This window comes from Parasteatoda tepidariorum, chromosome X2, assembly GCF_043381705.1.
Source record: "Parasteatoda tepidariorum isolate YZ-2023 chromosome X2, CAS_Ptep_4.0, whole genome shotgun sequence".
In the NCBI taxonomy this organism is placed as follows: Eukaryota; Metazoa; Arthropoda; class Arachnida; order Araneae; family Theridiidae; genus Parasteatoda; species Parasteatoda tepidariorum.
The window spans coordinates 35658485-35675081 of NC_092215.1; the positions used below are offsets into that span (position 1 = coordinate 35658485).

Genomic DNA, 16597 nt, shown 5'->3' on the forward strand with positions numbered 1-16597 from the left:
CATACCTGCCAACTTTTACGCATTTGGCGTAAAATTTTATTTTTACATTTAAAGTGGTAGTAAATATGTACTATTATTTCTTTTATAAACTTATTTTTAAATGATTTTGATCACCACTATTCTTAAAAAAATTAATCATGTATATTAATATGTGCTACTGTCATAGTTTACAGCTTAAGCTTTTTCAAAAACATCGTATTTTTATGCTTAAAATCAAAAATTTAATTCCATTTTAATACCGCTGGGAAAAATCATAATGGAAGGGATAAAAAGTTGGCAGGTATGTATTTATCCTTACACTGCAAGCTTTACTGTTTAATTCGCTACCACTTTATAAAAATTTTTGCCGAAAGCGGAGCAGTTTGCATCCCTGTAGATGTCGAAATTTTACTGTCTGCGGTGCTGTGCATTGACAGTGTAGCCAGTCTGGCAATTTATTATTAATTGAACAAATGTTACAAACCTCTAGGAATGTTAAACTAATTACTTTTAAGCATTTAGCAACCGCCATTCTTTAAACAACAATGCGCTAAAGTATGTCACTCCACTTAAAATGTACTGTCTATTAATACACGGGGATTTTTCGGCCGGTGGGATTCGTACTCACATTCTCATGGACATGATCATAACGTACGTCCTACCAACCAGGCTATCTCAGCCCAGTGATCTTTATTAACCCTTTCGCGCCGACTGTCACAAATACGTGACAGTATAAAATCGTATCAATCAGGGTAAAAATATAAAACTGGTAATCAAAGTATTTCTTCAGCAGTTTATTTGTGGGCGGAGTTATAATTCTTTGATTTATCTAATTCACCAATACTTTGTTCAAAATAAAACTATTTAGTTATATTTTGAATTAACATTGATTATACATATATTTAAACTAACAATAATTAAAGTAAAAGCAAAGTAAGTCTGTCAAATTAGCAACGATTGCATTTAAGTTACCGTTTTTTATTTAATTACAACTTGATTCTGATTTTGTACGAATGCTTTTCTGAATCACCCGTCCCCAAGGGGTTAAAGAATAACGTAATGAATTGAAATAAATTCATAATATGATAACACATATTTGCTTAAATAATTTGATACTTTTATTAAATCAGTTTTTTTAAAAATGACTTTACAAAACAACAGTTGTATTTACAAGGCTACCGGGAATGCTAGAAATTTATAATAGCAGTAGTGAATTTACGTTGTAGAAATTTAAAGCTTTATCTTTCAGAGTTCTGAATATAGAGGCATCACCTGAAAAGTTTCGTGTGTAATATATATAGCCAACCCGATCCGGATGTCCGGGAATTTGCCTCGTAATGACTATGATTACTGTTTAAATAAGTAAGGAAAATTAAGCATGAAATCAATTATTTTAGTATTAATTATTAATTAATAATTGTTAAATTAAGGATCGACACTTAAATGGCACTTTTTTGCTGCTGTGTTCGTTTTTGTAAACACGTACTTTTCGTGTTCATTTTCGTAAACCCTTTTTTGAGCTGTGTTCATTTTCGTAAACATGTCTTTTGAGATGTGCCCATTTTAATAAACACGCATTTTAAACTGTGTCCATTTTCGTAAACTGTGTCCAGATTTAAAAACTAACCTCCGATAAGTTTAATCTGGTCGCACAAAATTTTCAAATTCATGTTGCATATAATGTGTTTAGGTTGCACTAGTTTTAATAAAATTTTAGCTGTTGCTTCCTAATTTTTATATAAGAGATATAATTTGGAAAATTATTGCAAGAGAAAAAATTTCACATATTTCTCAAGAAAAATCAGTACATGCCTCACGAAATGAGCAATATACTTAAAATTAAAATTTTGAAATTCATATTATGTATGAAAGTTTTTCAAACTTATTCAAAGAAGAACACAGCAATCTAATTATGTATAAAAAATAGAGTCATAAATAAAAACAATACGTAAAACTAACTTCAAGTTTTTTCCTCCTAAATCTTGCAGTTGTGAAAATGTTATTGTTACTTTAATTTTATTAATTTCAGATTTTTTCTATTTTATACACTTATTTAGAAATGTCCCAGAGGGTCTCGCTAACGAATAAAGTAGAATTTATTAATTATTTATTTTCAGAAATTAGAATATTAAATGAATAAAGATACCTTTGAGTGATATTGTACAAGGAAACTTTCTTATTTAATTAGATATTACTCGTTAACTTAATAATTAATATCGATTTCTTACTTTGATATTAATTTCATTTTCTCGAGGCGGTAGTAAAGTATAAATTCATTAAAATCTTAACAAAATGAGTCTTTATTTAAGCTTGTTAACGCAAATATCGTATCTTGGTTCAATAATCCTTAACGCTTTTTCTTTTTCTTTTGTTGTAATTACGTATTATATTTTTCAATGCATTTGAATAAAGTATTGTTATAGATAGTTGTAATGATTTGTAAAATTTATTTTGAAAATTTCCAATTTGAGAACTAGAATAAATTTCGTTGAAGCTAAATTCATTTCTTTTTCCAAGTACTGCTTGTTTATTTCTTCATTTAAATATTTTAACAATATTTAATAAATGATATTTAGAAAACTATTCTTTAAAATGCAATATATAAGGAAGAGAGCGACTGGTGTAAATATGGGCTAGGGTTGACGAATGGAATATTTTTTTAATTTATCTCTTATAAATTCTCTGAAGATTTTGACAAAATGGCTTACCTGGGTAACGTTTTCGTATAAATGGTGGCTAGCAAATTAAAAAAAAACAACAAGGTTTTCATGGTGGATAAGTAAGTTATTATTGTGTGCTTATTTCTTTATTTAAAATTTTAAACAATATTTTATAAGTAATATTTAATAAACTATTCTTTATATTTGTAGTACATAAGTAAGAGAAGTACTAGTGTGGACACGGGCCAGTGTATACAAATGGAAATTTTGGTTGTTGTTTTATCACATAAAAAATATCTGAAAATTTTGGCAGATTGTCAAAACTGGGTTGCGTTTCCGCATAAATGGTAGCTAGAATAAAATAGAACAGTGTAACGAGGTTCGATACCGCGCACCCTCGGTCCCAAGGCAGGTTGATCAAAGTGATCACCCACTCGCTTACTGACCGCAACCAGTAATGCTTGACTTTGGTATTCTACTGGGAGCCGTGTCTTACTGTGGGACTTACAAAATCAAATAAATGTAAGTTAATTCTAACACTATTTAACTCTTTCCCTCAAGAAGTGCCTCTCTCGCATAATTTTATTTTACTTTATAAACATCTTTGAACAGCTGACCCAATTTTGAGTTTACGGCTAAAAATGTTCAACTCAACAAGAAAATTCTTGGATCAAGTATTGGGGGAAATTTGCCTTCATGGAGGAATTTTTGATGGAATTAACCGGCATTTGCGTTACATGGAAGGGAAAACCATGAAAACCTCTTTCAGTTAGTCTGACGACAAGGGAACTCTAACTCATGATCCGTCTACCACAAAGGATGTTCTACGTCAGCACTGTGGTCGGTGCGAGCCAACACTTCCTAGAAGAAGGAAGGCCTCGGCACGGAACAATTTAGTTGTCCGATGTAACTGCGCAGTAGATGAAAAATAAGAAATATGTCATTACGTTCGGGGTACTAACCTGCGCAGTGGTTGAAAATACGAAATATGTCATTACGTTTGGACTACTAAAGGATATTTATGGTAAGCCATGCTGAGGCCTGCTCTTTTCTAGGAGGTGTAGTGCGAGCCGGGTTCAGAATTCATATCGACCAGCTATCGTTGGGATTCGAACCCGGTTCACGTCACTGGAAGGGGAGCGCTCTATCCTCTGAGCCACCACAGCTCTATCTAGCACAATTATCACCTATAAGATATCGACTACTCTGAATGTTAAAATTTTTACAATCTTAATGTTTAGTAACCACTTTGTTAACACATTTCCTCCTTGATTATTTCAATTGACTTCATCGCTCATCTGCTTTCTTTTTTCCATACTTATTGTTTACCGAGCAAGACGCATGCCTTCCTATTTAGCAACCTAACCGACTGCTAATCTCATTGCTTTCACATTATCGATTAAGTACTTCAGGATGGATGGTATATAAATGCAGTTTGCATGGCCACCCAGGTGTTCAGATTTAAAATCAGACTAAGACTATTAACATATTTGTCAACTTGTTTCGATTTATCGAAACATTTTTATTTGAATATTTGGAGTGGTCGCAAATTTTAGGGTTTAACATTTTATTATTGGTTTAAAACTTTAAATTTAAAATGATTTTTCAATCACTACAAATAAATAACTTAAATTTAACAAATATATAACCAATTGTGCAGAGAAGTTTTCAGATGGGGGCGAAATTAAACAAATTACGTTTAACTGAAATAGTTACTTGACGACCGGCTTAACTATTTTGGGAAATTAGATTGTTCGGGTTGGCAGCTATATATTTAGTAGCCTTCGGATATGAAATGGTAATTGCGCAAGCATTTTGTTTTGTCTTTCAACACGTTCCCTACCGGTCAAGAGTATATGTGGTTATACTATATCTATCATTGAAGAATGGTAATCTATAAAGATAAAATCAAAGATAAATTTTCTTATTTTAGCAAAAATTTCAGTTTTCAAATTTTACAATAAGATTAATTTAATAAACAATACATTATTGTCTTGACAAAATATCATATTTTTTACAAAAAATTATTGAATGATAATATGCACCTTGCTACCACTTTTAAAGGTTTAAACTTTTATAAGTAATTTTTAAAAATGATTCAATATTTTAGACTTCGAACTATTGCAGAGAAGTTTTATAGAAGAAAACTATTGGAAATTCTAAGCACTTTAGTAAATGAGTAGATTTTATGTTTTCAATAGTCGTTCTCTAACTTTCCTACTACATGTTTTTCAAATTGATATGAAAATATTTCATAAAATTACTTTCTTACTAAGTATTTTTCGAATTAATTTAAAATTGTATTAAAAAGAAATTTTCTTTACATAAATTGAAATTACTATTACATCACTACATGTATCTTTAATTATCAATATATTTTAAAGCTCGCTTTAAATTAACTAAAATAGTAAAATGATATTAAATATCACGTCTGATAGAAAGTTTCAACTTTCAAAAATGTTTCATTAATTTAAAGTTTGAACAATAACAGAGAAGCTTTAATGAAAAAAAGTGATTGAGAATTCCATGCACTTTAGTAAATGAATAGATTCTACGTTTTCAAGAGACGCTATATAAATTTTCTATTTGATGTTTTTTTTTAATTAATATATAAAGACCGGAAAATAATGTCGTTTCGGAGCATTAAACATTTAAAAATTGGAGCATTAAGAGTTTAAACAATTACAGAGAAGCTTTAATGAAAAAAGTTATTGGGAATTCCATACACTTTAGTAAATGAATAGATTTTATGTTTTCAAGAAACTCTGTATAACTTTTCTATTAAGTGTTTTTCAAATTAATATATTAGGGAGACTGGAAAGTAATGTCGTTTCGGTGCATAAAGTATTCGTTAGTCTTAAAAACCAATTCATTTTTTTTCGATCCATTTCGATTCATTTTCGATCCGGCATTGAAAGGTTGTTGCTAACGAGGCTGAATAAATTATTGATAAAAAATAAAATCTTGAAAACAAATATTAAATGCTCCGAAACGACATTACTTTCCGGTCTCCCTAATAAAAATATTTTATAAAATTATTTTCCTACTAAGTGTTTTCCAAATTCATATAAAATTGTCGTTAACTGAAACTACATAAAATATCATTACTATTACAACTCTACAGATATCTTTAATTATTAAAATATTTTAAAACTCGTTTTATAGTAACTAAAATAGTAAAATAATATTAAATATCATAACTGATAAACAGTTTCAACTTTCAAAAATGTTTCATTATTTAAAAGTTTAAACAATTGCAGAGAAGCTTTAATGAAAAAAGTTATTGATAATTCCATGCGCTTTGGTAAATGAATAGATTTCACGTTTTCAAGAGACGCTACATAACTTTTCGTTTAAATGTTTTTCAACTTAATATATTAAGGAGACCGGAAAGTATTGTCGTTTCGGCGTATTAAATATTCGTTAGTCTTAAATACCAATTAATTTTTTTCGATCCATTTTGATTCATTTTCGATCCAGTATTGAAAGTTTGTTGCTGACGAGGGTGAATGCATAATTGATTAAAAATAAAATCTTGATAAACATCAAATGCACCAAAACGACATTACTTTCCGGTCCCCCTAATAGAAATATTTTATAAAATTACTTTCCTACTAAGTGTTTTCCAAATTCATATAAAATTGCCTTTAACTTAAACTACATAAAATATCATTACTATTACAACTCTACAGATGCCTTTAATTATTAAACTATTTTAAAACTCGTTTTAAAGTAACTAAAATAGTAAAATAATATTAAATATCATAACTGATAAACAGTTTCAACTTTCAAAAATGTTTCATTATTTAAAAGTTTAAACAATTGCAGAGAAGTTTTAATGAAGGAAACTATTGGGAATTTCATGCACTCTAGTAAATGAGTAGATTCCATATTTTCAAGAAGCGCTTGCACAACTTTCCTACTAAATGTTTTCCAAATTCATATAAAATTATTTTTACAAATATTGGAGAACAAGGGAAATATTCTTATATCTAAGGAGAAGGAAGATTTTCGGATAATTAAAATAGCTCGAATCCACCTACGCTCCTTATGTTTCTTAAAATATGAGATTTAAAGTTTATTCATTGCATTTTGATGCATAAGGGGATTTGAATAACTCAAAAATATTTTTAGGAAATATTAAATTTTAATTTAAAATATTATAAAGTTTGTAAGCATTGCTTCCTTTATCGTTTTTAATACTAGACCACAAAAAAGCAAGATGTTTTTCTGAATCTTTCTTCACTTACAAAATTATAAGAATTAAATAGTTGACTGATTAATTTAATTTTTTATGGTTCGTAAGAAAAACATAAAACATAGTAATTACAGTCATTAACAAATTAAAATAATTACAGTAATGAATATGATTAGTTAATTAAGGTCATTAATCAATTGAATAGTAAACAGCTTGTATGTTCGTTAGAGAAATTTTTCAGACTGATAGTAAAATAATAGTAAAAGTTTAGCTACCTTATCAACACTTAAAAATATAACAACCTTATAATAGGCTTGTAAAACATAATATAGAGAAGTAGGTTTCACATACAGGTATAGGACAAAATAATAGGAACACCTGTGCATAGTGGTACTATGTACAGGCGTACCGATTATTTTGTCCTATACCTGTATATATAATGAAATAGCATTTTGAAACAATATTTTAAAAAAAAACTTAATTAAAGGCCATTTTACTCTAACAAACACAAAGTATAAATACTTTGAGTTTGTTAGAGTAAGTTTTTTAGGGAATTTTTGGAGTGCCTGTGTACGTAGACTTGGATTCAATTACGCTTTGCTATGACTTCGGATAAATCTGTTTAAATTATTTATTAATAGTGGGGAACAAAACTCTTTTATTTTCAATTTATTTAAATATTAATACCTTTTCTACAACCAAGAAAAATATTTTCAATAGAATACCCAAATAGAAATTTCAAAGTAGTTGGATGGTATGNATATGATTAGTTAACTAAGGTCATTAATCAATTGAATAGTAAACAGCTTGCATGTTCGTTGAGAGAAATTCTTCAGACTAATAGTAAAATAAGAGTAAAAGTTTAGTACTCAACACTTAAAAATATAACAAGCCAATAATAGGTTTGATATGTAATAGGTATACATAGGTATACATATATTTGAATTGAATACATTGAATAATAGGTATACATATATTTGAATTTTATGTTCAAGATTATTTTTAATGGTAAAATTTCTTTTTTTGGAGTTTTAAAGATTAAGATTTGTACTTTAACCATTTAATCACCAATGTTCAGATTTTAGAAGAAGTTTATTTTTCAAAATGTTAAATACACAAATCTTTCATTTTTAGCACTCACAGTTTGAGAAGCTCAATATTTCCATCAACCAGAATATAAAATTATTGAATAAAATTATATATCTTGTGAAATATATCCTGGTCTAAAAATCAAGATTTTGCTATGCTTTTCAACGAAATTGATTGTTAATTGAATAAATATCTATATAATTTACATGCAACCCTGCTACAACAATTTTAATAAAGGCACTTGTCCCATTACTGTAAAATAAGAATCTGACACGTAATCGCTTGAATCATTACGGGATTTAATATTGCAAAATGCGTAACTGCAACAAGTATATTGATTACTTTAAAAACGTAAAAATAAGTAAAAAAAAACAAACAAAAAAACTTGTAGAGAAAATATTTCATGCTATTTTTTTTCGCCAAAGAAAGCAAACTAACACGGACTATCACATTTTCTCACCTTATCATACCTGCAAACTCTTCCGGATTTTCCGGAAGATTTTATTTTCATATTTAAAGTGGTTGTAAATATATATTATTTTTTCTTTTATAAACTTAATTTTCAAATGATTTTGATCACCACTATTCTTACAAAAATGAGGCACATATATTAATATGCGTTACTATCATAGTTGTCAACTTAAGTTTTTTCAAATGCAACGTATTTGTTTGCTTAAAATTAAAGTTTTAATTCAATTTTAATACCACTTTGAAAAATGATAATAGAAGGGATTAAAAGTTGGCAGGTATGCCTTATTCAGTACTCATTCCTACCAACTACATATATAATGAAACTATATATATATAATGAAATAGCTATACTACTATATATATAATGAAATAGCAATTAGAAACAATATTTTTTAAAAAAAATATACTTAATTAAAAGCCATTTTTCCCAAACAAACACGGTCAAAGTATTTAGAGAATTTTTGAGTGTTTGCGTACGTAGACTAGGATTCAATTACGCTTTGCTATGACTTCGGATAAATCTGTTTAAATTATTTATTAATAGTGGTGAACAAAACTCTTTTATTTTCAATTTATTCGAATATTAATACCTTTTCTACAACCAAGAAAAATATTTTCATAAACAATTGAAATTTCATAGTAGTTGGATGGTATGAATTTTCATCAAAGTTCCACAAGAAGATATTATTTACAAAAAAAGTATTAAGGTTTTAAAGTTTCAGATTTAGGTCCTTCTTTATGCCCTCAAGAATTAACTTTCTAATTTGTGTTTTAACTCCATGTTAAATCACATAACTTCATTAATAAAAATGCATCGCTAAATTTTCTACTATAGATTAACCGACTTTCTCTTAAGATTTAAACTTAAATGCTCTTACCTCCTGTTACGAAAGCTCCCGGGACTTCGCTTAGCCAAGCCACACATTTGATGGTAACTGCTTTGCTCGGGAGGCTATATGTAGTAATTATTGATGGGCTGTCTGTTGCTGAGTCAATGAGCTGTAACCGTCCATTAGTGTTGCAGATTAATAAGTAATTTTGGGAAAAGGGATCCCATAGAAGCCAAGATATACTACTTGAATCATGCTCTCCTTCGCTTATTAGTTTCACATGTGTTTGTGGTTTCTTACCTAAAATGATTTGAAAGATGGATGAGATAGAATGAAAAAATGAAAAGCTTTGAATGTAAGTAGATGATGTAATTGCAAGAAGGAAGATAGTGCTACAGTAAGTTGGTGATATTTTCTTTTAGGCAAGAAAAGAACTTGACAGTGGTGGTCCTGCTAGTTTCTCCAGCTTTTAAAAGTAGAATTTTACCAGATAATTAAAGTGATGTCAGTCAGTTTTAAGATATTACCTTTTATATGAAATTATTTGTATTATCGCGAAATTTCAATTGCTCACTGCTCTATATTAGCATTCTGATAATCTTACGGCGAAGTTAAGTTTTTGGGCAAAATTTTAAATCCTCTTGTTTTCTTAAATAACATTTCTCTTATATTCTATTGAGTCAAAATGTCTCAACTGTAACAGGAAAAAAGAACAGAAGTTAAACGTTGAGTTTATGATAACGTTGAGTTTACGATAAATTAATTTTACTAAATAGTTGTCATGAGTGAACATCAAATTTTCAGCAAAAATAGTTGGATGAAAATATCTATTACCCATACCTGCCAACTTTTAGTTCTTTCGAGGATAATTTTCCCCAGTGGTAGTAAAATGGAATTTAAATTACAATTTTAGGCAGAAACATTCGTTGCATTTTGAACAAGCTTATGCGGACTACCAAAACAGTATTACATACTATTATATACGATTAATTTTTTTAAAAATAGAGGTGGATCAAAGAGATTATAAATTAAGTTTATAAATGCAAGGAATATATAGAAACCATACATTTTACTACCACTTTAAATATAGAAATAAAATTTTACGCCAAATGCGTAAAAGTTGGCAGGTATGACTACCACTTAATCGGTTTTATTGACACAAACTCTAGGGAAGAATTTCGTCTCGCTATATCGCGGGATCGGAAACGAACGTGTCAAATTATTTTAATTTATTTAATTTAAATATTAATGTATTTCCTTTGCTTCCAGTAAGAAAAATATTTTTAAAACTACGGAAGTTTTGAAGTAGCTGAAGGGTATGGGTTAATCCTTTCCATAGGAGTCTAGCTAATATGGCAACACAAGTATAGCTTTAAAAATTATTTTTTCCAAATAAGGGCAAATTTAAGCATAAGAACTACCCATTGTTTTTACTTTAATAGCTCTACAAATTGTATCCCATAAATATCAAATTATTTTGTTCAGATCAATAGCATGGTTACCGGTGTTTTGAACTAAAATCTTGAAAAAAATTTAAATGTAAAATGAAGGAGGACTAAATGTATTGTTCAATTTTGGTTTTTTAATAGAAGATTTCCTAACATTCTTACCTAAAGCAAGATAAAAATGATACATTTATACTTAGCCATTAGCTTTCAGTTAAAAAAATAGCCAATATTACTGGGATATCTACTACTCCGCTTTCTGCAAACGCATGAAGAGATGCCAATTCGCTCCATTTTGTTAAAAAATACTTTCTAGTGGTAACGAAATTTTCATTTTTAGTTTAGTATTTTTCATTTTAAGAACTAATACACACTAAAAATTCAAATGGTTATATGAAATCATGGGTGAAAGCCCTTATATAGCAAGACGAAAAAGANTAAGTCTGGTATTATTTAATTGCAATTTGATTCTGATTTTGTACGAATGCTTTTCTGAATCACCCGTCCCCAAGGGGTTAAACCAAGATAAAAATAATGAATTTATACTTAAACTTTAGCCTTCAGTTCAAAAATAGCCAATGTTATAGGGATACCCTACTACTCCACTTTCTGGAAAAGCGTGAAGAGATACCAATTTGTTCCATTTTGTTAAAAATTTCTTTCTAGTGGTAACGAAATTTTTATTTTTAGTTTAGTATTTTTCATTTTAAGAACTAATACACACTAAAAATTCAAATTGTTATATGAAATGTAACTTTCTTGCATTGTTTCATTGCATCTCGTGGTAACTTTTATAAGAAGTAGGCGTAACTATCCTTATTCCACAAGTTTTACTATTTAATTCGCTACTAATTTATTAAAACATTTTCAGAAAGCACAGTTGTTGGAATCTGTGCGTGTTTATAAATTGGTAGGGAATAAAAAAGTAAACTTCCAGAATAAGAGACATTTTCACCAACTCTTGAAAAGCCTCACCACAAGATGACTACAACAAAGGTACATTGTATATCTGGCTTTACATGTTAGATACGTTAAGGCAGAAGAATAATTAAAAATCAAATTTAATAAACGGAAAATAACCTAACACTTCGCCTACCTCTAGAAAATATATTTTTAATAATTTTCAGACATATATTTGCTACCACTTTCTTATTTTTACTAGATTTTCTATTAAAACGCTCTTTCGTTTACTGGTTTACCTTCATAGTGGTCTGATCGGACTACCTATGAAAAACCGTGTGGAGGCTTTCAGTTGTTGGAGGTGTTGGTTTAATCATACATGTAATCAATGTTAGTTCAAAGTAAGACTAAATAAATTTTACTTTGAACTAAGTAATGGTGAATTAAATGAATCAAACAATTATAATCCCACCCACAAATAAATTACTAAAGAACTACTATGGTTACCAGTTTTATCTTTTTACTCTGATTGATACGATTTTATGCTGACACGTATTTGTGGCAGTCGCCGAGACAGGGTCAAAGTTCATAAACCTTTCTCACGTAGAAAGACAAATAGCACAATATAGCGATGGGCAGCAGGAAGATACATCCAAGGTAACATCAGGATTCGAACCCGCTATCTCTACACACAGCGTTTAGCGGGCAATACCGCGCGGTCATGGAGGCCCCATTAACCTGCTAGCGCCCAGCGTCATATTTATAGGACAGTTTCCTTTTTCAAAAACATATATTGTGGTAGGACAATTGTTTCAATTTTGTATTTTATCCAGGAGAATTAAAAGTTTCCCTTCTACAGTAATTTATTAGTGATTTAAGTTTCTATTACTAGATGCATAACTATAAGTTGCAGGGACATTTCAAACTGAAATGGTAACAAAGAGTTGATATTAGCCATTTAGTTGAATAACATATTATATCACTTTTTTCATAAAACCACTTTTTGCACCACTTCAATATAAAAAGTCGGGATAGAACGGGTTAATAATATCAGAGATGCCAACTTGCTCCGGACAGCAAATATATATTTTAAATTGGTAGTTTAACAATTTAGATTCTTGGTTTAATAAATTCAATTCAGCAGATTTTTATCCACCACTATTTCTAAACAATTCGTAGGCTTATATAATTCACCACTTTTTTTAGATATGTCATGCTATACCTTTTAAAAAGCAAGCAAAAATAGTCAAATATTTGCAAAATTTATTTTGTAGTTATCTACCGTTTTACTAATTATTTTGGCTTGTCAGGAGCAGTTGGCATCTCTGTAATATATTTGAATCTGAAGTCAAAGTATTGCATTTTTTTCAAAAAGCTTAAGTGGTAAATACGAAGAATAATATCCTCTTGATATGAACAAATATGTGTTACAAAATATTTTTCTTGTAACACATTTTTTTAGTTAAAAAATACTTTTTATTTCTTTTCAAGTCTTAAAATTGTAGCCATCAACTGAAAAAAAAATATCAATTGCAGAAGAACTACTTATATTTATAATATTTCTAAATTTCATTAAAGAATTTCGAAAATGCTTTGCAACAATACATAATTAATTACTTATATTTGATGATTTTCTCCTCATATTCCCCAAGAGAAATGTAAGTCGGTTTTAAAACACTCAAAAAGTAAAACCAAAACATAATAAAAATAAATGCTGCAGAATATCTCAAAATGAAAGTAAAATAAATAGACTATTTTTTTTCACCGAATAGTTTGTTCTTTGAATAAATTTATATTCGTTTTTTTTCTTCAGAAGATGAAATATTCGAGCAATATTTTATTACATTATATGGAATGAAAACAATTTCTTTCCTTCTCGAAGTCTGTGAAGAACTTACTCAAAATATTGGAACAAATTCAAATCAAGTTGAATTGGAGTTTATATATCTTTCCTAAGCAACTAAATTTAGGCATAGTTAGAGAGATATAGTAGGAAGAGATTTATTTGACTTGAGTTCAAAATTCGTTTTGCAGTATTTTGATATTCTATTATCAAATAATCTTTCCATAGCAGCTAACTTTGATGTTGCTTCTCCCAAAAGCTATAATCGAATTTTATATAAAGTTATTAGGTCTAAATGCATATATTTTTTTCGTTTTAATGCATAGTTGCCCATTTTTCGGTTTTAGCCAGAAGAATTTTCTTTGTTTAGGCAAAATTCTTATTTTAACCCTTTCCGGTATAGTGAAGCTAGTCAGGCAACACTTATTCATTAAATGTTACAAGCATGGCTGAAAGCCCTTAGCAAGACGGAAAAGAACAAAAACTGGTACGAAAGACGTTTCATTCTAGCATTTTGTTTCCAGAAAAATAAAATGTTTGTAACTATCAAGATTTCTTTTATAATTTTAGTATATAAATAAAACTGCTTCTCTCCAAGGATAAAGTTACTGACTCATACCCTCCAACTGCTACGGAATTTCCGTAGTTTCAGAAATCTTCTTTTTCAGACGGTAGCAAAATTAATGTCTTAATATTTTAAAAAAATTAATTTTGGCGTAACTTGTCCTTTATTACTTATAAAAGTGCAGGCCATAGGGCTAGATTCTTAAGTTCTGATAAAAGTTTTATGAGAGATCCATTTGCTTTAAAAATTTCTACTTTGGTTCGCTACCACTAGAAAGAATTATTTTCAAAATCCTCATAAGTTGGAGGGTATGNAATCTAAACATAATTTGTATTACATATACATAGGTTGACATGAATAAGTATAAACAGAAATTGATAAATATTAAATTTCTACATTTAGCTGGCACACGTTTAATTAAGATATATATTGAAAGTCTAGAATTTAGAGTTCAATGTTGAATGAAAAATCCGGAAATGAGAAATAAAATGTCACTGAACTAGAGCGGTCTACCCTAGGATCCTTTGCAAAAGACGAATCACTTCTTCATTTTTTAGTAGGTCTTTCAGCTCTTTCACTAGTGATTCAAGTCTGTGAGCCAATTTAGCTGGTGTGGAAGGAACAGCACAAGGGCCCTTCCTGCTGGGGCGGGCTTTGCATCCCGTGTAGTTTGCGGTGTGAATTTCTCCACAGTTGCAGCACTTTGGTGGTGTGAGTCTATCCTTACAACAATCGAAGGATCGGTGGTTATCAGCGCATTTCATGCATCTGGGAGGTGCATTGTCATACCTACTACCAGAGATGCTAACTTGCTCCGGACAGCAAATTTATATTTTAAAGTGGAAGTTTATCAACTGTGATTCTTGGCTTAATAAATTCAATTTAGTAGATTTTTATCCACCATTATTTCTAAATAATTCGTAGGCTTATATAATTCACCACTTTATAGTACTTATGTCATGCTATGCCTTTTAAAAATTAAGCAAAAATAGTCAAATATTTGCAAAATTTACTTTATAGTTATTTACCGTTTTTTAAAATTATTTTCGCTTGTCCGGAGCAGTTGGCATCTCTGCTACTACTATAGTAAATAGTTGCTTGGAAAATAAGTACAAATGGATAAAAAATAATACATTAAAACATAAACTTAGGTACCACTAGAATAAGTTTTTATATAAAGCAGGCCTCTAGAACACCACTACTTATAAATTTTCAAAAAAAACTCTGATCTATCGGACCGCTCATCATATCCGAAATGGACAATAAACTGGTAATAAGAATATTTCAAATTTTCCTGTCTTTCGGTAAAAGTGCGCATTTGTGACTATTACAACACAGTTTCTGTTAAGATGCCGTTGCAATAATAATATTCTACTCGTAAAAATGTAGAGAAAGTTTCGGTAAGTATGCTTCCTACGAAGGAAAAATTAATGTAAAACGCTCTCATTAGCAGTTTTTTGTTTTTTTTGTTTTGAATAAGTAGCAGCCCTGCCTCTAAATGTTAAATTTACTTCTCCGCACGTTGAATGCCACGCTATTTTTACATGGATTGCCCGTTTGGCCACAACGGTAAATAACTACAAACTAAATTTCCAAATATTAGCCAGATTTTGCTAGTTTTTTAAAAGGTTTAGCATGACATATCTGAAAAAAGTGGTGAATTATATAAGACTACGAATTGTTTAGAAATAGTGGTGGATAAAATCTATTAAATTGAATTTATTAAACCAAGAATCACAATTAATAAACTACCACTTGAAAATATTTATTCGCTGTCCGGATCAAGTTGGCATCTCATTGTAGATAAATAAAACTATTTTTGGGTATCTATATTGCATTAATTTCTTCAAACCATTTTAGTAACGATAATAATATGAAAAAAATAAAAAATTACTCGAATTATGTGTTTCCAATAATCTTGGCTTCTCCGGTAACCCCCTGGCGCTACGAACAAACTCAGTGCCGGTCATCGGTGACCCCCATGGCATTCAACGTGCTAAAAAAACATAAGACCCATTATCATTAACCCTTTCGCGCCGACTGTCACAAATACGTGACAGCATAAAACCGTATCAATCAGGGTAAAAAGATAAAACTGGTAATCAAAGTATTTCTTTAGCAGTTTATTTGTGGGCGGAGTTATAATTGTTTGATTTATTTAATTCACCATTACTTTGTTCAAAATAAAACTATTTAGTTATACTTTGAATTAACATTGATTATATATATGATTAAACCAACAATAATTAAAGTAAAAGCAAAGTAAGCCTGTCAAATTAGCAACGACTACATTTAAGTTACCGTTTTTTATTTAATTACAACTTGATTCTGATTTTGTACGAATGCTTTTCTGCATCACCCGTCCCCAAGGGGTTAACCACCAAAATTCGAATTTTCAAGTCCCATGAGAATACGGATTATAAAATTGGACTTAAGAAACGCACATCCGAAAATCAAATCATATATTTTGTTACATTTGCAGAAAATTGTCTACAAAACGCGAAAAATTTTGCTGCTATGTATAAGTCGTAGAATCGTACAAAGAGTTAATTAAGTTGAAGACTGAGTCTTCAAGTTAAGAGTTTCATTGGACTTACACAATGAAGTTGATAAACGA

The 16597-nt window shown here is 29.6% G+C and overlaps 1 protein-coding gene across 1 annotated transcript in view; it reads right to left on the reverse strand.

Moving 5' to 3' along the window:
* LOC107448478 (WD repeat-containing protein 17) overlaps window positions 1-16597 on the reverse strand; it is a 142662-nt gene that overhangs the window by 52208 nt on the left and 73857 nt on the right. Inside the window, exon 4 of the mRNA XM_043039824.2 lies at window positions 9276-9527. Coding sequence (XP_042895758.1) covers window positions 9276-9527 — 252 coding nt within the window. The remainder of the gene's footprint in view (window positions 1-9275; window positions 9528-16597) is intronic.